This window comes from Leguminivora glycinivorella, chromosome 18, assembly GCF_023078275.1.
Source record: "Leguminivora glycinivorella isolate SPB_JAAS2020 chromosome 18, LegGlyc_1.1, whole genome shotgun sequence".
In the NCBI taxonomy this organism is placed as follows: Eukaryota; Metazoa; Arthropoda; class Insecta; order Lepidoptera; family Tortricidae; genus Leguminivora; species Leguminivora glycinivorella.
In genome coordinates, this window is record NC_062988.1 from 4,114,626 (window position 1) to 4,136,936 (window position 22,311).

Sequence of the window (22,311 nt, forward strand, 5' to 3'; positions counted from 1 at the left end):
CAAGGAAAAATATCACAAGTCACTAGATGCATTTGTACATACGACATTTTAACGCTAGCGTGTACGTTAGACCATAAGCCACTTTTAATAACCTTATTTTTACACATGCGACCCCGATATAATTAAAACCATCCAAAGTGGGTTGCCTTTAATCAAAGTTGCTTATTTTGCTGCCCTATTTCATACGCGCGTCACGTACTTTATGAATCTCGTCTAAACATAAACACGACCTAAAATTGACGTCAATTTAACTGAGAAATATTGTCTTTTAAGAGTCTTTAATTTTAGGAGATTGACCCGCCGCCTACTGGTATTTATTTACAAATGTAATGGGATTTGAACGGGAATTTAGTTCGTCGGGACATGTTTTAGTCCATACGGGCGCGTTCTGAATTCGCGATGAGGCGGGGCAAACGACCGGTGCGATACTATGACCAGTATGACCTGACTTATGATGCTATCTGTACACATATGCGGGTATGGTCTAAATTAACTATCGATTTTGAAAATAAATGTATAACGGTAAGTCTTGCGTTAATATTTCGAACTTGCACCATTTATTGGTAATGCTATATCATTCACGCGCTATCGTATCAAATTCGTATTTCTATACTCACGCAAAAGGTCCAATGTAATAAATGAAAATGATATCGTAAAATTGGTTCAGTGTAATTTACTACGTGGCAATTTCATCGGGGTGACCAGTTAACTGTTGAAGAAGTGTCATAGGTTATCAACTTATCATTTTGTCGAGGGATTGATCGCAAGACACGCTTATAGAAAGATATTAAGTTTCGCAGTACCAAAGCCAATTGAAGTTTGGTACAGATTGAGCATATTTCAAGATCTTAATACTTTAGCATCATCTTTAATATTGTCGGAATGTACGAAATTTGATATTGGGTTGTAGCCGTGGGGTGTGTAGTCTTTGGTGGTCAGAGAGTTAACCAAGTATTTGTTTGTTCCAGGTGTCGATCCTCTCCCGGCTCTCGCAAGAGTCCGCGGACGAGTTCAACTTCGTCCGCGCGTACGAGTGCTTCCAGCACCGCTCGCACACGTGCCTCGTGTTCGAGATGCTGGAGCAGAACCTGTACGACTTCCTCAAGCAGAACAAGTTCAGCCCGCTGCCGCTCAAGTACATCAGGCCCATCCTGCAGCAGGTGCTCACCGCGCTGCTCAAACTTAAGGTGAGTTCTATATGCTGACTAAGCCAATTATTAAAAAAAAAAGTTTCTCCGACAAGTTACATATTTTCATGTTTTCTTTTCTGCAAATCTCAAAAGTGAAACTCTCCTGCAATGACAAGCACTCGATACAACATTTAATTTTTCTGTAACGTTTGGTAGCTCAAGTGTATTATAATGAAATTCGATATATTCCTCTGATCTTGGCTAACCAGGGCATTATTTCGGGCGCCAATTGTAACAAAAAATTTTACTACGTAGAGAAGTGTCATCTTTTCTCCTAATTCAATAATTTTTCTTGCAGCAACTGGGGTTGATACACGCGGATTTGAAGCCCGAGAACATCATGCTTGTGGAGCCAGCGCGGCAGCCGTACAGGGTTAAGGTCATCGACTTTGGCAGCGCCTCGCACGTCAGCAAGGCCGTCTGCAACACCTACCTGCAGAGTCGATACTACAGGTACAGAATACAAGACCAAACATACAACTATCAGGACTGGTCCACATAAACCTGACGAGAATATCGCGCTGCAACACCTGTCGGCAGAAACGCTACTACAGGTGCTTTAGTAGTCAGAATACCTGCCCTGTATAACTGATTGCAGTAATACAGTCCATTACTGAAGCTTCATCTTTGTCGCAGTCGACCTTAAAGTCAGGCCACATATTAAACGTAAGTTCTATTTGACTAAGTAAAAGGAAGTCAGCAACCTTGGTGGTCACTGGACATAATCTGATAGAACTTTAGGCTTACTTTGTAATTTCTTTAACAAATTAACGAACATTTGCTTGTAATTTCCAGAGCTCCCGAGATCATCCTGGGGCTAGCGTTCTGCGAGGCGATCGACATGTGGTCGCTGGGCTGCGTGGTGGCCGAGCTGTTCCTCGGCTGGCCGCTGTACCCCGGCTCCTCGGAGTACGACCAGATCCGCTACATCTCGCAGACGCAGGGCCTGCCCACCGAGCACATGCTCAACAGGTCAGTCTGTGATCTGTACCACAGAATAATAAAGAGTACTATCGTACAGCATGGTCACTCCCGCTCCCCGCTGAAAGTGCCGCCCATCCCCTCTCGGTTACCGCCTGTCAAAAACGCGAACAGTCGACCTATCATATTTCACTCATACAAGTATAGTACGCGTTCACCTACACGAGCTTAGACTGTGTGTGCTAGGAACGCGCCTCTTTGATCGCCAGTGTCCGAGGTGTGTCTATACTGACTAATAGTCATAATTATGTATCAAATTCTGGTGCACGGCTCTTAAAGCATAATTGCGGGTCACAACTGGATGGGACTAGCTCAGGACCGGGAGACGTGGCGCACTAGAAGAAAGATCTATGCTCAGCAGTTGGCGATAAAGGGCTGATGTGGTGATGACGATGAAAGCAACTATAATGCTAACGAATATCGATCGCCCAAACTGCCAATAGATTTTACGATTCAAAATAAATTCGTTGTTGCTTAGTTTTAACTACTGATTCACTTCATAATGCGGTAAGCATTTTAATAGCATTGCAAGAATAGGTCCAAGATTGCATGACAAATTATTTAATGATAAATAATTGTCTTTACAAGGAAAAGGCTGTTTGATGTTGTGTCATATACCTATAATATTCGTGCTAACCGAAACACTGCTAATTATAAGAATTACAAGGAAATGCACTTTAAGGAAATAACAGTAAAGTAACTACGAACTACCAATTATAATTACTTTAAAGCTTGTCATATACAGTATGTACGTGAATATTTGTGGTCTTCATAATTGTTGTTTATCGTTGGTTGCTAACTAAAATACTGTAAGTAATTCGTATCAAATAAAATCACAACCCGTCTTTATTTTTAGTACCGATTATTTTTGCTTTATTATCAACAGATAGTATAAATATTTGTAAAAGTTATGTTTACAACCTTGTACATTTATCGCGGTTGTCATTGCAAAAATGGGTCGCAGCTCAGAAAACTCAAGAACCGTCTGCCCTAATGTTGATAGTAGGTTCGTCCGCTTTGAAAACCTCTCACTTGCCAACTGAGTCAAAAGTTAGCTTAGGAGGACTAACATTCTATGACTTAAATATTTTTTTGACTTTACTTTTTAAATTGCAGTGCGTCAAAAACGGCCAAGTTCTTCTACCGCGACGTGGACAGCACGTACCCGTTCTGGCGGCTGAAGACGCCCGAGGAGCACGAGCTGGAGACCGGCATCAAGAGCAAGGAGGCCAGGAAGTACATCTTCAACTGCCTTGACGACATCGGACAGGTTCGTGCCACATCCTTCATATATCATCTGTAGGTTTGTAGGTGTGCGTTCTAAGCTGTATTGATACAATCTGTCGACATGCACAAAGTGGTCACTTCAGGACAGCTAATTATATGGAGAGATCTTTGGCGTTCTGTACCAGTGCTATGTAACACTGGCAACTAACATCAGCTGGAGATCGGCATCGAGGTTAACGAGGTCATCTTTAGGTTTGTAGGTGTGCTTTCTAAAGCTTTATTGATACAATCTGTCGATATCGATAGTGAGGGAACTAGATTTTTAAGACAGACAGAACTCTACCCTGTATTTCACAGATATTAGTGATAATTTTATTACCAATTATCACTACTGCTTCGCTTATTTCAAGTTACTTATAACGTATTATGTTTATTTGCAGGTTAATGTACCAACGGATCTAGAAGGTGGCCAACTCTTGGCCGAGAAGGCGGACAGAAGGGAATTCATCGATTTACTGAAAAGAATGCTCACTATGGATCAGGTCAGTAAACTTGTGTAATGAATGACGTTGTCGGATAAATTTAGATTAATGATGCCAACACAGTGTAGCAATAGGATAGCCATAGGGCTTAGTAAAAATACTTGATGCAGTGTAAACTTAAATAAAACTAAAATGTAAGGAATGCCTGGCATCCGTTGGGTCGATGACATCCGGAAAATAGCGGGTCACAACTGGATGAGACTAGACCAGGACCGGGAAAAGTGGCGTACTAGAAGAGAGGCCTATACTCAGCAGTGGGCGATAAAGGGCTGATATGATGATGATGATGATGAAACTTAAATATGTGACTACGAAAATTCAGACTATGTTTTGGTGTTATAGGTTTAGACAGATTTTTCTAGAAATAGGTTTCAAATCATGTAGTCTTGAAATAAGTCCATCAAATTTTGTAATAACTAGTTATGAGTATTGCCATCATGCTCTCCCATTGCAATTACGCGATTTAGATCCGACTTTATGCAATCTGTTATTCTTTGTACAGCTGTTTTTTGTTGTCTCATGTATATACTTATTTGTAATTGATTAAATAAATAAGACTATATCCATTTCCATTTGTACCTCAGAGTCCTCAGACGATAGCGGTCACGATATTGTTATAAATAATAATGGTGAAATATACATTTCAGGAACGGAGGATAACTCCCGGCGAAGCGTTGAATCACGCTTTCGTGACACTCGCACATCTGGTGGACTACGCGCATTGCAATAATGTCAAGGCGTCCGTGCAAATGATGGAGGTATGAATTATTGTTTTATTTATGTATACGATCTATGAACGGAGCTATTTATGAAGATAAATTATTGAGTGTTTTGGCTGTAGAAAAAAAGTTGTTTGTTTTGTCAACTGGAGACGAGGAAATATAAGTTGGCAAGATTTTTTACAGCTACGTCACTGCATATCGTCACTACTTTGTAAAAATCTCGTATCTCACACTGCTACTCACTGTTGAAACGCGGTAATTCCGTATGCAACCCCTACATAGTTACTACATTGTCAGAAGAAGATGCTATAGTTGTCAAAGCGGATCCCATGAGCCGCGGCAAATGCCGGGATAACGCAAGGAGGATGATGATTGTGATGTTGTGATGATTTTTTTAAAGTAGTGACGATATGTCAAAATGATCTAGAGTCGTATGGGTTCGCTATCAGGATTAACTTTATTGTACGTAGGTACATCGATCCAGTGTTCATAAAACGGGTCGATTTAGCCGGTCCGGACAGCACTGGTTCAACATTTGAAATTCCAAATAGTTAGAATGAACCGTGTTTGTTTGATCGCAGGTGTGCCGACGCTCCGGCAGCGGCGTGGGCGGAGTGGGCGGCGTGGGCGGCGAGTACGTGGGCGGCGTGGTGGCGCCCGCCGCGCCCTCCGCGCACCACCTCGCGCTCACCATCAACCAGCAGCGCCTGCCGCCCGCGCCCTACGACAACCTGGTGAGCGCACATACCACAACCCCACCCCGCTCTACACGTGGGCCCCACGTCTGACGGTTGGGCCGACCCTTGGACCAGCCCCTTGGCCGAGCGTATGTTGGCAGTTGGCGGCGGCGCTGGTCGGCCGACCGACCGGTGTCGGTTTCTTGTCCACACATTAAAGGATCTTGACGCACATGGCCAACTGTGTTCACGCGCGCGTGTTGGCGCCTCATTCAGATTGTCATCATCCGTCAGAGAGAACGGCAGTAAAAGATTTACGAAAATAAAAAATTAATCTATGCCATTATAGTGTTGGTCCGACTGCTGGGCCCATGTATACGGCGGCCACGATGCCTGCACCGTGCCGTGCCACTTCAACACGACCGACATGCCCCTAAACATTTTTTAAGGCTGCTTTCAAAAAAAACGTCAAAAGAATGTAAAATTGATAGTTTTAGTCGGTGAAATACTACACTTTCCGTTATCCAATAGATTTATTTAATTCAAGTTCCAGTTAGAGCATCTTATTATCTCGATTTTTATAAGACTGGATTTTTGAAAACTAACTCACTAAATTAATTATGAATTTTTCTCTAATGCATGTTTAGAAAAACGCACGTATAGAGTTGAATCAGTCGATCTTATTTGTAAAATTTGGGCAATTTTGAATATTAAAACAGGTAAATTTATAATTCGTATATCCTGTACCACAATCACTTCAGACTATATTTTTATTTTAAGTTTTTGAAAAAGAGTAAACTAGCCTAAGGCGAATTCAATTTTTTTCAGAAATTACCTAAAATTAAGTGACAATTTCTTTGAAAATCTACATCACATAGAAGTAAGTTATGTACTAAATTAATCTGCAAAGTTTACTTAAATTGCTGTTATGCCTTAGTGATTATAAATTGCTATTATTGATTTTTGCCAATTTTTTGAAAAAACGAGCCTTCACCGGTACAATTATTACCACTTTTGGACATTTTCTCATATTTTGTTAGACCAAGTAGAAAAAGTCCTATAATGTGATATATATTTATAAACTACTCGCAAAGCCCTTTAATTTGATACCACACACGGTATGATCAAGCGCTCGGTTGCGATTTCACTATTTTTAACACGAAAGCCCTCTTAAAGCATTATTCAAACTGTCGCTACGTGACAATCTGTTAGCAGTTTCATGTATTATCAGCAGCAAAAGTGCATGAAGAAATTATGAATGAATTCATTGATAAATTCGTTACAGCTGATAGTACTTTTGGGAATACAAGCGTGAATTTATGCATGTTCAACTAACGTTTCTGACGAAACTCGTAAGAATTATGACTATTATGAGGTCAGTTAAAAAATGGCAAAATGTCTTCTTTTTAAACCCTTATAGCAATTACTATCACCCGTACTGTATTGGGATACTAAAATAAAATAACATCTTTATCTCTCCCGGAATCTAAAATATAACTTTTATTTTCCAGTACCAGCTATACCAAGGCGGCCGCGTGGCAGTAGGCGGGGCGAGGCAGTACGCGACGCGAGCTGCGGAGCCGTTCCCGCACCAGTTCGTGTCATCCATCCTGTGTCCACCCGCCTACCAGGTCAGCATTCTTACCATGTTTTCATCACACAAACTTAGTAAATGTGCATTACACGCATACGAAGCGGTAGCCAAAAATAATACTTTTTCCTGCATTCAATATAAAATTTCTAGTACCGTATTAAACTACAACTATGTATATATCTTTTGTGTTTTTTTTTAAATAGTTATGACACTTAATCACTCTTGGTGATGAAATTGTGTTACTCGAGACATTACAATATTGCAAACTCGAGTCTCTACATCACTTCGACGAACCATCGTGGTTTTAACTATGCTATCAGTGTACTATATGTTCATTCTGCGTCAAGTTTTCAATATTAGCAATGGCGGCCGTCGCATGTGCATTTGGCGGCGAGCGCCATATTCGAGATATCTAGCGCCCGAGGAGTTATGAAATGTACTCGGAAAACATTCCGGCTGACAGTGAACTGTTTACCCCAGGTGCAGCAACTAGCAGCGGCAGCAGCCGCAGCGGCGGCGGCGCACCACCAGCACGGCGTGGGCGTGGGTGGCGTGGGCGTGGGCGTGGGCGACGTGGGCGTGGGCGTGGGCGAGTGGCGCGCGCCGCTCATCGTCGAGCCCGCGCCGCTGCCCGAGCCCGACGTCTGGGACTTCCACCCGCACCATCTCCACCACCACCCGCATAAGAGGTCTGTTACTGACGTCAACTTGTCTACAACTCTACACCCAGTAGTCCGACTTCGAACATTTTATAAATTCGTTCGAAATTCAAAATTTCGAACGGACGCCAACTGGACACTGGGCGAGTTCCTTACTTCGCGTCATCACTTGTTTTCACCCGAACTTCGCGAACTTTTTTGTTGGTCTATATTGAAGTTGGACTCCACGATATAACTCGGTGTTCACTGTTATAACTGTATTGAATGAATGCTGAAACAGAGATAGTGTTTATTCGTGACGTTCTTCACATGCAACTGCAACTGTTAGCTACGTATGTTTTGACCCGATTAGACATTATTATTGACATTTTAATAAGAATAAATTGAAGTAATTAGTACACTTCCATATAAAAAGACATCCCAACACGACTTTATTCCATATAAATATATACTTCCATTTTTTCGTACCAATTAAAGTACCCAAAACAGCCCGTAGAGTCCCCGTCCAGCTTATCTATCTTTATTATTCCTGGATTTCTATGACATACACACATACTAGTAACATAACCGAAAAAACTAGTAGGGGACATACTGTATGTACTAGGAATCCCACTTAAATATAAACGTACCTACGATGTTCTACATCGTCAGGGTTGTCAACAGATCGACAAAGCAGCAGACGACGGTGGCCCACTACCAGCCGCATCACCAAACACACCAATACAGGTGCCGACCCTAATTTAGCTGTCTATCAGTTTCCTCCATCTTCATTACCCTATCCTTTGTGTGTTCTGTGTTTGTGATGCTGCGACATTGATAAAAATAAGAAAATTCCTAAGTTCTGAAGCATATCTTTTCAATGCATAATAGACCTTCAAACTTAAAGACAAGTTTTACTGTGTACTTAACACAGCAAAAGGGAATGTACAAGTTTCTAATGGGGTGGCAACGCGTATGTGACACTGTTTGAGTTGCAGGCGTCCATAGGTTACGGTGACCGCTTTACATCAGGCGGGCCGTATACTTGTTTGCCACCGACGTAGTATAAAAAAAAAAAAAAAAAGTTTGGGTCGAAAAAATAACTGTCATTTACAGGTGCTAGTGTTTCTCACACTAGTGCGCAAAGTAGTACTTTACTTTCCTATGTCGAAACTTTAAAGGACTATATGTACTGTAAATCGTCGTACAATATACGTGCGAAGAGGTAATTCGCAACGTATCGATTTGAAACACACCTTTCAGTCGTGTTTTAATTTATTGCCACTCGTATCGAATTTTATCTTTTCCGCATGTATCGTAATGTATGGCTGAATTCAGTCGTGGTAACTTTATTGCGTATTCGTGTGGCAATTAAATATGTTTTGTGTTAGGTTACTTCCATCTGCATTATTTACCGATGCAGTGGAGATCATATATACTATTGTATTCTTTTAGTATTTTGGAAACGTGTACCTAAATCAGAAATGTGTAACAGACACGTACAGAAAAACACAGACGAGTCTAACCTGTAATTTTCATTTCACTTTCATTTGTCCTTTATTTGACATATGTTGATTTTCTCCGTAGCTAACGTAATTTAGAATGTATTGTATGTATTTTACATGAAGTAAAAAAGGATATTAATTTAACTTATTTAAAAGATGTTACGCAACTGAGTTCACGCACTTTAAAACTCGTGTAAAGGCAAAATATACGAGTATAAATGCTGTATTGTATTCGTTTTGGGATTGTGAATTGACAACAAAAAAAAACCATGTTCTAATAACGTTGTGAAAGAAAAGTTGCTGGTTTGTCGGTTATAAATAAAGACTGAACTACCATAACAAACAATTTCAATTTGCATTGAGCAAGAGTACCTATTTTAAAAATCCATTTTGACTTCATTAACGTTTTTGAAATACATTCTACCTACGCCTTTTTTAACCTTATCCTTAGGAGGCTTTTATATGTAATTTTATTTTTGGTCTTTTTCACTGTTTTAAATACGTACATGTTTTATCCAGAGATTAAAACAGTGCATCCATGCAGCTTATTGTAGTACTAAGTTGATTTGTATATCCCAGACCCAGTGTCTGATTATTTTAACAAGGGTTGAGGTGTTTTTAAAATAAAAACTTAAAAAAGTAATTTTAGAGAAATGTAGCTGTAAAAATGTGAAAAGATCATTGTCTTGTGTCTAAGTTTGTACTAATTCATTGTCGTCAACAGTATGGCGAGCAGTGGGGGCAAGAAGGAGCCGACTCAGCTGTCGCCCGTGAAGAAGCGAGTGAAGGAAGGCACGCCACCCTCGCGGCACAACAGGCACACGCACGAACAGAACACGTGAGTACTAGCAGTGTATAGATTTGTGCAAAAATGGGATATTTCAAAGGAATTACCCTTGACGGGTTACGAATTCCTTTCTTTTTTGAAGTGTTTATACCGCATTTACATTCAGCCCAAGTGAGCAGGGAAGCGGGCACGACGAGTGTGTAAACGGGATACTTCTCATGCCACTGCTATTTAAGGCCCATTTAGACGGTACGAGAACTCGCATACGAGTTTTATTACATTGCGGTATTTGAAGGCTGTGCAAAATTATATGTACCCTCAACAGCCCGTAATGCATCTAAAATCGCATGCGAGTTCGCACGCCGTCTAAATCAGGCCTCACGATGGACACGATATATAAAGTTTGTTTTACGTTACCGCAGCGGCAACATCGGCGGCGGGCGCGCGTCGTGGGGCTCGAGCGGCGCGCACCTGGCGGCCGGGCCGGCGGGCGCCGCTCCCGCTCCCGCGCCCGCTCCCGCTCCCGCGCACGCGCACACCATCACCATCCGCGACACGCCGTCGCCCGCCGTCTCCGTCATCACCATCTCCGACTCCGACGACGACGAGCCCGCGCCCATGCCCCACAACAGAGGTACGAGTACGCCTCATGCGTCATGCCGTTCGACGACTGTCTAACGTTACCATAATACTGCCATCGTGACTTATCTGCCCCAGTAGGCCTAGCACATGATGGCCGCGGGAGTATGTCGCCGCGAGATAGACTACCCGTCCTTATGTCATTAATACAGTTAGAAGAAGACGTGGCATCTATCTCGCGGCGACATACTCCCGCGGCCATCATGTGCTAGGCCTACTGAAGACTTGTCGTGTTGTATGACACTTGGCTTAAATGCCAACCCTAAACAAATCATTTTTGCGCCGAATGCGCCCCGTTGGAATGATTTAGGTCTCGTACGTCGGGCTTATGAAAGGTGCCCGATTTGAGATAACATACGGCAGGCTTCGCCAGACTCCTTAAATATGACGATGGCGTTCAGTGATTGAGATATTCAAAATTTAAATTAAAAGTTTCTTATTCAAATATTGCTGTTTTTAATACATATGCTATTAATGCTATTATTAGTACATAGTACACAGTCATTTTGTTATAAGCAATCAGAACTGTAAAAAAAACCACCATTCATGTAATGAAAGTACTTAACAAGAACTTTGCTTTCAATTACTTACTACTGATCAATTTTACGCCACAAAGTCACTCACATTCTAGCTTGTTATGAACGTATTTTGAAACTACAGCGGGCGGCAGTGGACAGTGCCCCCCGGTGGCGGCGGCGGCGGCGCCCGGCGTGATCTGCAGCGCGCGCTCGCCGCGCGACGACCCGCACGTCAAGCCCGAGCCGCAGCCCTGCCACCACCACCACACGGTAACTGCGAGCGAGCTACTCTACCACACGACCACTCTGGCGATCAAATACATCACAGTCTAAGCTCGTGTAGGTGAACGCGTACTACGCTTGTATGAGTGCCATATGACAGGTCGACTGTTCGCGTTTTTGACACGCGGTAACTGTGAGGTAACCGAGAGGGGGGGCGGGCGGCACTTTCAGCGGGGAGCGGGAGTGGCCCTACTGTACGATAGTATTCTACCTACCTACCAGTTACGGACAGCCGCTACTGGACAGAGAGTGATAGATAGGGGGAGCTCATACCAAACTGCCACCGACTGTGATCTCTATCACCGCAGCCACCGACTACCAGCGACGTTTACGAGTTTATTCGTCATTCGACACTGCGTTCTTCTATCTTCGCTGTGTCACTCCACCACACGTAAGCCAAAAACCAGCTTCATCTTGTTTCAAATAAGACGTGGTGTGTTATCATTAAAGATCGTTATCAAGGTGCACTTTTCGTGGCAAATGGTACGGTTGGCAAAAAAAAACAAATACTTACAATTATACTTTAAATACATATTCACTTTGTTCTTAACTACAAAATAAATGCTTTCCTTTTTAGGATTACACCTCTACGGTACAGTCAAGTGCAAAAATACGTATCAAAATAATCGTCTCATAAATATGGTACTACGCTCTTATTACACCGGACTAAGATGCTATAGGACATATTTTTGAGTAAGATGTGTACACCCATATTTTTATACTTGACTGTACAAAGCTTTTTCCAACCAACTATATATTTTTAAAACAAAATACGTCAAATTATGTCGTAAAAATACATTACGCGAAGTGTATAATATTATTTTAATCCAAATAATCTAATGCACTCTAGATACGACTATCTAGAATTGTTATTCAAGTAGTTCAAGTCAAAAGTAATGCGCGAAGCCAAATCTGTTGAACAAACTTTAGTTATTTATTCAATGTAATTTAGATAAGTCATTATAAATATGTATATATTTCATAATTTGTTAAGTATATGGGCCATTTTTATTTTCAAAGTTGTCCACCCTACTTTTTTTTTGATTTGGAAATTTGTATGTGGTTTTCACTTAGAATCGCGAGCTCTTTCAATTCTAATAGGAGAAAAAAAGTGTCCCCAGATTTTTTTTCCATTCCGTTACCATTTTTTCATACATTTTGTATGGCGGTAACGGAAAGGAAGGTTCGAAAAAATGTATGGAAATCTTGGGACATTTTTTTTTCTCCTATCAGGATCGAAAGAGCTTGCGATTCTGAGTATTAATCGCGTAAAAAATACCCATGTTACAAAATAAGTGGGGTGGACAACTTTGAAAAAAAATGGCTCATATAATGTTTTAAATACTTGTGTATTTGTTTTTTTGTCAACCATACGCTGCCACCGATACAGCACGCTGATAACGATCTTTAGTTATCATCTCCGTATGTAATAAATAGAAGGCACAAAATAATCAACGGAGATTAACGGGTGCGGTAGATTGAGGATAAATATTTTTTTTTTAAACTGGTAAAAGTGCCAATTACAAATGTATTTGCCCTTTTGGCCGGCAATACTCGCTGATATATTAGACGGCAGTATCACAATGATTGTGTTGGTATGCAGCAACCGTCAGCCCCCGCGCCGGCGCCGGCGCGCGCGCAGGCCACGCCGCAGAGCCAGAAGAAGCGGCTGCTCGCGCTGGCGCAGCAGGAGGCGCACAAGCACGACCCGCCCGACCACCACCATTACCAGCAGGTTGGTTGTTCTGTCTTATCAGCACGCTAGATGGTCACCAGCGGCCTTGACAAACTTGTGTGTTTAGCCTATCGCGTCCCTTTCGCACTTACTAAAAGTGTGAAGGGCACGCACCGACGCGATAGGCCCATACCACGCTACCGTGCTGATACCGCTGGATGCACGCTGTTCCTCAACCCACCAACGGAGTGGCAGCTGACGCTTATAGGGTTTAGTACCTGCACTATAGTTCAGCCCTTCACCACGCGTCACAGAAATTGGCTTCTATTTCCATTGTGCAGGATTCATGTTTTGACAATTTTACATTTTTTCTTAAGAGATGAACATTATCTTTTCATACTAAGACCAGGCCTACGTCAATCGCTCGCAGCCACGCGTAAAATACTGTAGGTATTCGCTAGTCGTTCATTCGAATGAACAAGTGGCCGAGGTGCGCTAAGCGCCGCCTATGTAGTCGCGTGGCACCTACTATTATTGTGAGTTTTACGTAGTAACTCATTAGTATTAGGGCCAGTTGCACCAACCACATTTGACAGACACATCATCGTCACTCAGAAGATTTCTATGGAATTTTTCATACAAGAAAATTTTACGAACGCTTTAACGGTGCCAGACGGTTTGGTGCAACCGGCCCTTAGTGAAATAAAACGTAGGTATTTGTCGTTTTGCGGGCAAGTGAAGTATCTGTTACGTTAGTAACTAATTAATAATCTGTATTGAAACCCTAAATTTCCGTGTATTCCATGATAAAAAGTTAGTTGTGCCCTATTCCCTGTATGCAATGACGGATGATTTACGTTATAGACCGGCGCCACCGTCCGGCCGACGAACGAGTACCAGTGCAACCAGTACGTGCCGACGCAGCACAACAAGAGGGATAGTGTGAGTAAAATATCACTCACACCACAGTAACATTCACAATACACTCACACACTTGACATGATAATATATAGTCACTACTTTAAAAAAAACTTGTATCTTCGTCTGTCAATGAAACGAAAATTGTAGTAAGTATGTATGGAATGCATATAGACTTACTGCGTTTTAACCCTTAAATGCATAATGATGTATATATGCATCATGCATTTTTGACTCTATTGACAGCATGTCAAAGTTTAAATTTGAATAAATCTTTGTCAAGGTCATGCATTTGAGGGTTAACTTTGAGGAGCAGCGTGAGATATGAGATTTTTTCAAAGTAGTGACGATATGTACAATATTTCGGACACGCATCATGGGCGTATCTTGTTATTGAGAACACGTTCTATCTTTATCTTCTGTATATTTGGTCGTGGATAAATAAATAATAAATAAATATTATAGGACATTATTACACAGATTGACTGAGTCCCACGGTAAGCTTAAGAAGGCTTGTGTTGCAGGTACCCAGACAACGATATATTATTATACACCGTGTTTCACTTAACACTAAAAACCTGAAAACCGTTTGTTCAGAATCGAGAGTAGAATCGATTGAGCTATATCTTGATGGGGGTAATATTTTTATTTAAATTAGTATGATTAGTTATTTTTTACGTGCCTATTCTATTGTATTCGTAATACATCATTGTGTATATCGCATTGCTAGAGGTTGTTTGCCTTTTTCAGTATTTAGGGGCATTAATACTGGCTGGTTACTTGGGCGATTATTTTTTCCGCTACGAGTTTGACATTGTTTGTCAGTTTAATCTTAATGTTTATCATAAGTCATAACAAATTGAACTCGTACCTAATTACAACCTTGTCATTCTGAATATTGGGTTTAAATTTGCTTTAAACCTGTCCTGCAGGGCAATTATGGTCGCGCGATAAGTGATAAAACATCGGGCCGTCCTTATCGCACTATTTGTAAGTGCGATAGGGACGGCCCGATGTTTTATCACTTATCGCGCGACCATAATTGCCCGCCTGATTGATTACCTGTCCAATTTGAAGTTTACTGTGACAAAGCTTTAGTGTTTTACAATGACATCTTAGCTGTCTATTGGTAAACCTTATGTCGTTGCAGTAACGTACACAAATAAATAGTTTTATGGTTTATGATAATTATGATGGTAGTTAGTAATTATTTTATTGAGTGTAGAGCTAAAAGTCAAGTAGAGCTGTACAGAAATCTAAAAATTCAATTTAAAAAAAAAGTAACCATCAGATTAAAAGATGAATACTCTAGATGAGTTTAAAAAAATAAAAATCTGTTGGGTTGTCTGAGGTTTTGAGTGATACCGGAAACACGTTGTATAATATAAAAATACGTAGGTACATACATAGAAAATATCCATGACTCAGGACAAGGTTATCCCGGCATTTGCCACGGCTCATGGGAGCCTGGGGTCCGCTTTGACAACTAATCCCACTTTAAATAAATGTTTGGTCAAAAATCAAACTTTTGTCTTTGAGAAGCCACTTTCGTCAGTAAAAAGGTGGCAAAAGGAAGCTTTTATTAAGAATGCTTATCGCGCCGTTCTACACGCACATATTTTTGGCAGGTTAATAATAAGTAATGTTATGTTTCAGACGGGCGGGTGCCGCGAGTACTCGAGCGGCGCGGGCGCGGGGGCGCCGGTGGCGGTGGCGGGCGGGCGCGCCGCCCGCGCACAAGCAGCACGCGCACGCGCCGCACGCCGCGCACCACGCCGCGCACGCCTGGCACCACCACCCGCACAACCACTACAAGTCAGTACACACACTACGAGGGTTTGAGGGCCTCCGCTAGCTGGCGCGGATTACCTGGAAGCCTGGAGCGGACGCTCGTCTAACAAAAAATTGTATGAACAGCGCTAAATGGCGCGGGCGCGTGCGAATCGTGCGACGGACTTTACTTATTGGCGGGACCCTCGAGCGTGTGCACGCGGCGGGCGTCCGCGCCAGTTAGCGGAGGCTCTAAAGTGGGTGATAGACGTACGAACGAGTACGCATACTTAATGATTGAGAACCGGTTGGATCGTCGACGACTATGCGCGGCAGTTTAAAAGTACGCGTACTTATGGTGACACACAATCGAAAAAGGTCGTCAAGCCATAAGTACGCGTACTTGCTCGTATGTCTATCACCCGCTTATGGCACTGGTCCCACCGCGAGCTAGTAAACTATGAGCTATCGGCTATAAATACGAACAAAAGATAAGGACTCCCGTGCAAATAAAAGAGACACGACGATTTTGATAGCTCACCGCTGGGCGAGCAACTATGAACATCGCCGTGTCTTTTTTATTTACACGGGAGTGATTATCTTTTGTTCGTTTTTATAGCCGATAGCTTATTGCTTATTAGCTCGCGGTGAGACCAGTGCCTAAAGCATTCACGGATGCCTAGTGACGTCATCCGTCATAGACCACAGGACATAAAACCTACGCAACTAGCAGTTGTGTCAAGCAACCACTAGTAGTTTGTAGACAACTTAATCGTCGTGTATAAACAAGCAGCTCACCCGGGGAAGTGAGAGGAAGCGGGAAAGGATCCACATAACGAACACCACCAAGGTGGATCCAGTTTTGGTCACGGTCACGTGGTTAAATTCTAATGTTTTTTTGTTTCGCTCGGGGAGTAACATACTCCTCGTTACATGTCAGGGTATAGTCAACCAATTGGAACCCTAGGCCACTCTACAACCATGTCAAAATGACAAGCAGTAAGAGATTTCTTTCAATCTGGTTTATAACGTCACTATGACATAGTTCTACAGTGGCCTAGGGTTCCAATTGGTTGACTGTACGTAGCCGAATGGCACAAACGCTCACGAAACTAAACGCTGTTGATATCTATTTCTATCGAGCTTGCGTATTGGCGCGACAGAGCCAGACTACCTTTCGTTTTCGACTACGGCACCTGGTCTCCAATATTTCCCTATCTGCCTTTATCTTGGCACCTTTTGTAATTTTTTGTAAATATAACAATTTTTTTTACACAATTTGTAAATATTTTCAGAACTGGTAGCGGAGGCGTTCTGTCGCCGGCGGGAGGGGTATCACCCGGCTATTTACCACCGCCGCTATACGTGCCCACCTACCATTACCATACGTGAGTATTCTCTTTGAACAGTTATTAACAGAGTCTGCAGTCGATTTCTTAATTAAATGCGAGATGAGTTTATTTTGATTTACTGTAGGTCCTTTTATTTAATAGTACGGTATCGATGTAACATCTAGTACTGTGATTGGATCGCCGATTTTATGATCAGAGATGGACTATCTTCTCTCTTCATTCTTAGAATTCGTATCTTTTTTCACCAAACCGCATTCGCTAAAGATCTTAGCTATTAGCTAGCCACACACGTATGGATCTGCCCGGCGGGCATCCGTTCGTGTGTGGCGAGAGATAGACACGGATTTGCCCGCCGGGTAACCCGTGCTCAAAACCAACGGATCGCACGGGCCGGGCAGATCCGTCGGCTGCTCGCGTGTGTGTAGCGCGGATGTGCCCGGCGGTCGCACCTTAGTTAATATAGTAAGGATATGTCCATCTCGGATTTGTCCGCCGGGCAAGCCGCGGATCAGCCGAGCCTTGCGCGAGGGACCAATCCGTACATGCATGGCTAATCGCGGATCAGATCTGAAGTTTCGCCTGGCGGACAAATCCGTAAGTGTATAGCTAGGTAATAAAGACACGTATGTGGTTCCAGCGGTGGCGTCGGCGGAGTGGGAGTGGGCGCGGTGGGCGCAGTAGCGGGCGGCGTGCCCCCGCCCGCGCACCACGCCAGCGCGCGCCTGCCCGCCTACCTGCAGCCCTACTCGCCCACCTACCTCGTGCCGCAGCACCCGCAGCAGCACCTCTGGTACACCGACTGAGCGCCGCCGTTACACACTACGGAACGGCACGCGAGCTGCGGGACTCCTCGGCGACCCGTATCGACCTTTATATATATTCCTAGAGCTTTACGTGTCGGCTGTCCTTTCAAATTTGAATGTTGAAGTCGATTTTTAAACTCGCACCTGACGAATCAGACATTAAGTTTTTATTTTCAAAAACGGATTATGCTGAATTATTTAATTTGTATGAATGAAATTGTATCCGGAGTCCCGTCCGGGGGGAATGGCGGCCTCGATCTATTGAGCTCCGCCGACCCCCTCGACTCTATAATTGACTTTGCCGATTTATAAAATACGCGACGTTTCGCCCGTGATATGTTCCGCGTTTGAATATATTCGATATTTTGGTTCGAGTAGAAGTATATAATTTAGCGGCGGAGACCCGTTTGACGTGTAGTCGATATATTGTTGTATTGATTTATTTTGTAACGATTATGTTTACTCGTGTACGCGCTAGGCGGTAGTGATGTAGACTCGTTTGTTTATCGCTGTATAATATGGATTGTAAATTTTGCGTTATAATTTTTTTTTACTAAGATTTTGCCGGTAGAGCGGAGAGTAGGTTGCATTTACTAATATTTTTACTGTAGACGTTTAGTTGTTTGTACCAAATCTTTATAATGGAAGATGTATTCGCGACGTGGGCCCCGCGCCTCGGGCCGCGCGGAGCGGTCTCGACTCGACTGTACTTTTAGTTTTACGTGACGGTGATTTGTCAATTATGGTTTGATTTTAAATTGGTGCGGTGGCGAGTGTGTTTCGTTACGTTCCATATCACGTAGTCGCGAGACGTGTACGCCGTTTCCTACCTGTATTCGTGTTAATGGGATTTTATAATTATTGTGTAGATATTTACGTGTGGGCGCGGTGATGGACTACTTGTATAGCTTTAGAATCATAAATTAAACGAAATTAAATTTATCTAAGAATTTTATATAAAAAAAACTTTAGTACGCACTAATAGGTAAACTATAAGTGTTATATGCATGTATAAATCACCTTAGATAGAAGAAAAATTAATATTCTTTAATATGAAAAAAAAAATCTAATGCAATTATTTTACGACTGCAATCTTAGTTTATTCGGATAGTTTAGTGATGCTTATTCGATTTGCTATATCAAAAGACTGGGTAATTCAGTTTTGCACATATTATAATGTACACTGCGTCTGGTCGGGTCCCATTATGTTTATCACTAGTTTTAATTCCCGTGTTCCTTTTCCGTAGTGCTCGCTCGCTCCAGACCTGAGTTGGGGACGAGTGGGCACCGTGGGCGTGGGCCGGGCAGCATTATATTAGTCATATCGTACAAGTTCGTGTTAGCGTTCGATTCGGCCCGGCCTCGCACCATATTATCTCGCTTATTAGTCGTATATTTTTTAGATTTTAGCCTAAGTTTTATTTACATTAATAATCAATTTTCTAATCGCGGTTTCTTATTTTACTCTATTCTAAGTTCGGTCACTGTGTTTATCCGACAGATTTATTTCGTGACGAAACTACAATGTCTATATTGTATTTAGATCGTTTAAGTTGCTGCCCGACAATAATGATTATGTTTAGTTTTATATTCTTACGGTTGTAGTTGCTATGGTGAACGCGTTATATTTTATTTTAATCATTAATGACATTTGCAAACGGCGTGCGTAGCGCAACGACGTCCACAGATAAAACTTTCGAAACTTTCAGAGTCTGAATTTGTTATCTCAACGTTTTCTAGACTCTGCTTTAAATCACTCATTTAGATTTGATACTCATTTTCATCTTTCTACGGATATTATTGAGTGTCATATTGACTCACATTAGATTATATTTCTTTTGATTATAATAATTCTCCTATATTTTCTCATTTCCTTGAAAATATAACTTTTGTTTTCAAATGGGGCTTTATCTTCGGCATAACAGAACTGATCGTCGTTTCGACTTGCGATATGTTGTGCCAGGCCCTCGATAGCCTACGTTACTCCCTCCGCTTGTATCAGGACAGTATTCGTATATCTGATGGTCCTGTATATCGAGTGATAGATGTAACTGATCTGAGTAGGTGTAAGTGGATGTCGAGCGCTCCTCGCGCCGCTTGCCGCTGCAGGCGAGATGTCGGAGGCGTAGTCAATGATCTCTGTCCGTGCACTGCACGAGCGCTCGCGTGCCACGCATATAATATATTATATTCAGTACGTTATTTGCTCGCGACCCGCGTTCTGCGCACGCTCATTTGCCTCACATTCTTTTGTCTATTACTAAGTCTTTATATCGGAGTTTTGGGGTTTATTTTATAAGTATTTTAACTGATGGAATGTTAACATAAAGTTTGTAACTAGATCGGATGTAGACGTATTAACTTGACTTACTTAGTTCGTATATGGGGCGCATCTGACGCGGCATAGCAACAGCGTTTACTGTCCATTGTGGTTCTGTGATTTAACTCATTATTATATTAGTTCGTTGCAAACTGATTATTGTAAATTTTGGGTTGTTGCAATAAAAAAAATTGTGTATAAAATTCCATATTTGCTAAGCATCTGGATGAGGTCATGCCCCGTGTATATGTATATTTAGTCGTGCTATGGTTTCATCATAACGCCTGTATCTTAGTGCATGGATTATGCTCCGTTTGGTATAATTATTTTGACAATAATTTATTATCCTATTCGACTTATTACAATGTACAAACACACTAGTGTGGGTTGATTATGGTCTTATGTTTGATTATATTATTTTTGTATGTGTAACTTTTGGTTGCACTGCCGCGGCGGCGTGCGCGCCTGGCGTGGCTCGCGCCCGACGTGGCGCGTGCCTGGCGTGGCGCGCACGGCGCAGCGGCACTTCCTCTGTGATCGTCTCGTGTAGCGTTAGCGGTGAAACTGTATCCTAGGATTACGTTTGATTTTAATAATTTCATGTAACAATTAACTGTGAGTACCTCAGGGTACGAGCCGAGAGCTAACTCTGTACAATTATGGGTATTTTTACGTTTTAATTTAGCGTTAGGGGCTTGTTCAACACGAGTTGAAATGTTTTAACATGTTTTGAATTCGATAATGGGAAATCAGGGATCAGTACTGATGTTGCTTAATTTTATCTTCAATAATCACATAGTTATTATAGAGCAAATGTAAATAAACATCCAGATATCCCTTTTTTATTTTATTTTTATTTTTCTTCCCCCGGTCCTTTCCGATGCGTCCTTGTCCGGGACGGTTCGCCGGCCCGTGTGCGCATTCGCAACTAGTTTATTCGTATTAGCTGTGCTGTGACATACACACAACACCGCACCACACCAGTAACCCACCGTCTACTTCACAATCACGACTAAGAAACTTGCTTCATGGCTAATAAAACAACACTATTATTATATGTATATATTATTTGTGAAATAGACGGTTGGAGGAACAAGCATTGATATCTTATATTGTATAGGTTACGTAACGACCTAAACATGAAAGTCTCGCGTGGGTCGTCACAGCGCGGCTCACTATAGTCAATAGAATGGCGGGCGCCGCCAGAGAGCTGCTGTCTCGACAATAACCCAGTGTCAGACAATAATCATTCTTATTATTTGCCGGTTAGAATACTTTAAGTTTGCCCCTTATTAGTGTCCATGTTATATCAATGTTTATAGGCCCTGTAATCCAGGGCTCATAGTTGCCTAGTGTTCCACTAAGATTTCCTAATAAATGGCTAGATATAGTGCCTGTTTTGAAACCGTAGAATGGTTTAACTAAGTTTCCTTTTGTCGAATTATTTGATTTAAGAATTATATTAATTGTTTTAAAGCATAACTTGTATGTCGACATTTCTTCATATATTATTATACTCGAGTCAATATGTCGGCAAAGTCCATCCTTGTATTATTTGTATGTTTAGATAAAATTATATTTATAATCTGAATTATAACTAGTATCGTATGATTCATATCATTTGAGGATAAACTATTACCTCGATGACATTTTAAAGTATTCCTTTTGCAATTTACATGTTAGTACCACAACGAAAGGTTTACATTGGAAGATAGATGTATAATTGAACGTGGTAGACAACCCCTAGCGTAGTGGTTGTAATAATATTTTGTGGTAAACGTAATGCGGTGGGAGTGAAAGGTAGCGTTCGTAGTGGCATCTTCGTGTAGTTCGTTAACTTAAACGTTTGTATCCACCGACTGACGTCCTCATTACTAATGACATGCCATTACTTAATACCGCAACTTTCTATCAGAACGTTGTAATACGCACGTTTTAAATAAATTACTATTTATTACTTAAGTAAACCGAACGCTTAAAGACCTATAAAATGCGGTGTTCGAATAAGGTTTTTGCAATTTTAAATCGTCTTAATGTCTCAATGTGCGCACTTTTGACGATCTTTCATATAATGGTTAGGATAGTTGAATTTGTACGTTGTTAGTCCACTGCGCCTGCCGCGCGCAGCAGGCAACTCATGAAGGGTGGTGGGAACAACTCTATACTGGAAC

At 41.9% G+C, this 22,311-nt stretch overlaps 1 protein-coding gene across 5 annotated transcripts in view; it reads left to right on the top strand.

Annotated features, from left to right (window-relative positions):
* Positions 1 to 20,981, top strand: part of LOC125235713 (homeodomain-interacting protein kinase 2) — a 154,646-nt gene extending 133,665 nt beyond the window's left edge. For 2 of the 5 annotated variants that reach the window (XM_048142279.1, XM_048142280.1), the window contains exons 7-25: positions 969 to 1,187; positions 1,489 to 1,643; positions 1,986 to 2,162; positions 3,288 to 3,441; positions 3,839 to 3,940; positions 4,588 to 4,698; positions 5,244 to 5,396; positions 6,851 to 6,970; positions 7,414 to 7,622; positions 8,244 to 8,318; positions 9,801 to 9,914; positions 10,286 to 10,497; positions 11,163 to 11,290; positions 11,611 to 11,693; positions 12,906 to 13,037; positions 13,842 to 13,919; positions 15,552 to 15,710; positions 16,961 to 17,053; positions 17,655 to 20,981. In XM_048142279.1, coding sequence (XP_047998236.1) covers positions 969 to 1,187; positions 1,489 to 1,643; positions 1,986 to 2,162; positions 3,288 to 3,441; positions 3,839 to 3,940; positions 4,588 to 4,698; positions 5,244 to 5,396; positions 6,851 to 6,970; positions 7,414 to 7,622; positions 8,244 to 8,318; positions 9,801 to 9,914; positions 10,286 to 10,497; positions 11,163 to 11,290; positions 11,611 to 11,693; positions 12,906 to 13,037; positions 13,842 to 13,919; positions 15,552 to 15,710; positions 16,961 to 17,053; positions 17,655 to 17,820 — 2,640 coding nt within the window. In that variant the 3' untranslated portion in view covers positions 17,821 to 20,981. The remainder of the gene's footprint in view (positions 1 to 968; positions 1,188 to 1,488; positions 1,644 to 1,985; positions 2,163 to 3,287; positions 3,442 to 3,838; positions 3,941 to 4,587; positions 4,699 to 5,243; positions 5,397 to 6,850; positions 6,971 to 7,413; positions 7,623 to 8,243; positions 8,319 to 9,800; positions 9,915 to 10,285; positions 10,498 to 11,162; positions 11,291 to 11,610; positions 11,694 to 12,905; positions 13,038 to 13,841; positions 13,920 to 15,551; positions 15,711 to 16,960; positions 17,054 to 17,654) is intronic. The other 3 variants (XM_048142281.1, XR_007178124.1, XM_048142282.1) reach the window with 3 other exon arrangements.
* Positions 20,982 to 22,311: the final 1,330 nt, after the last annotated feature.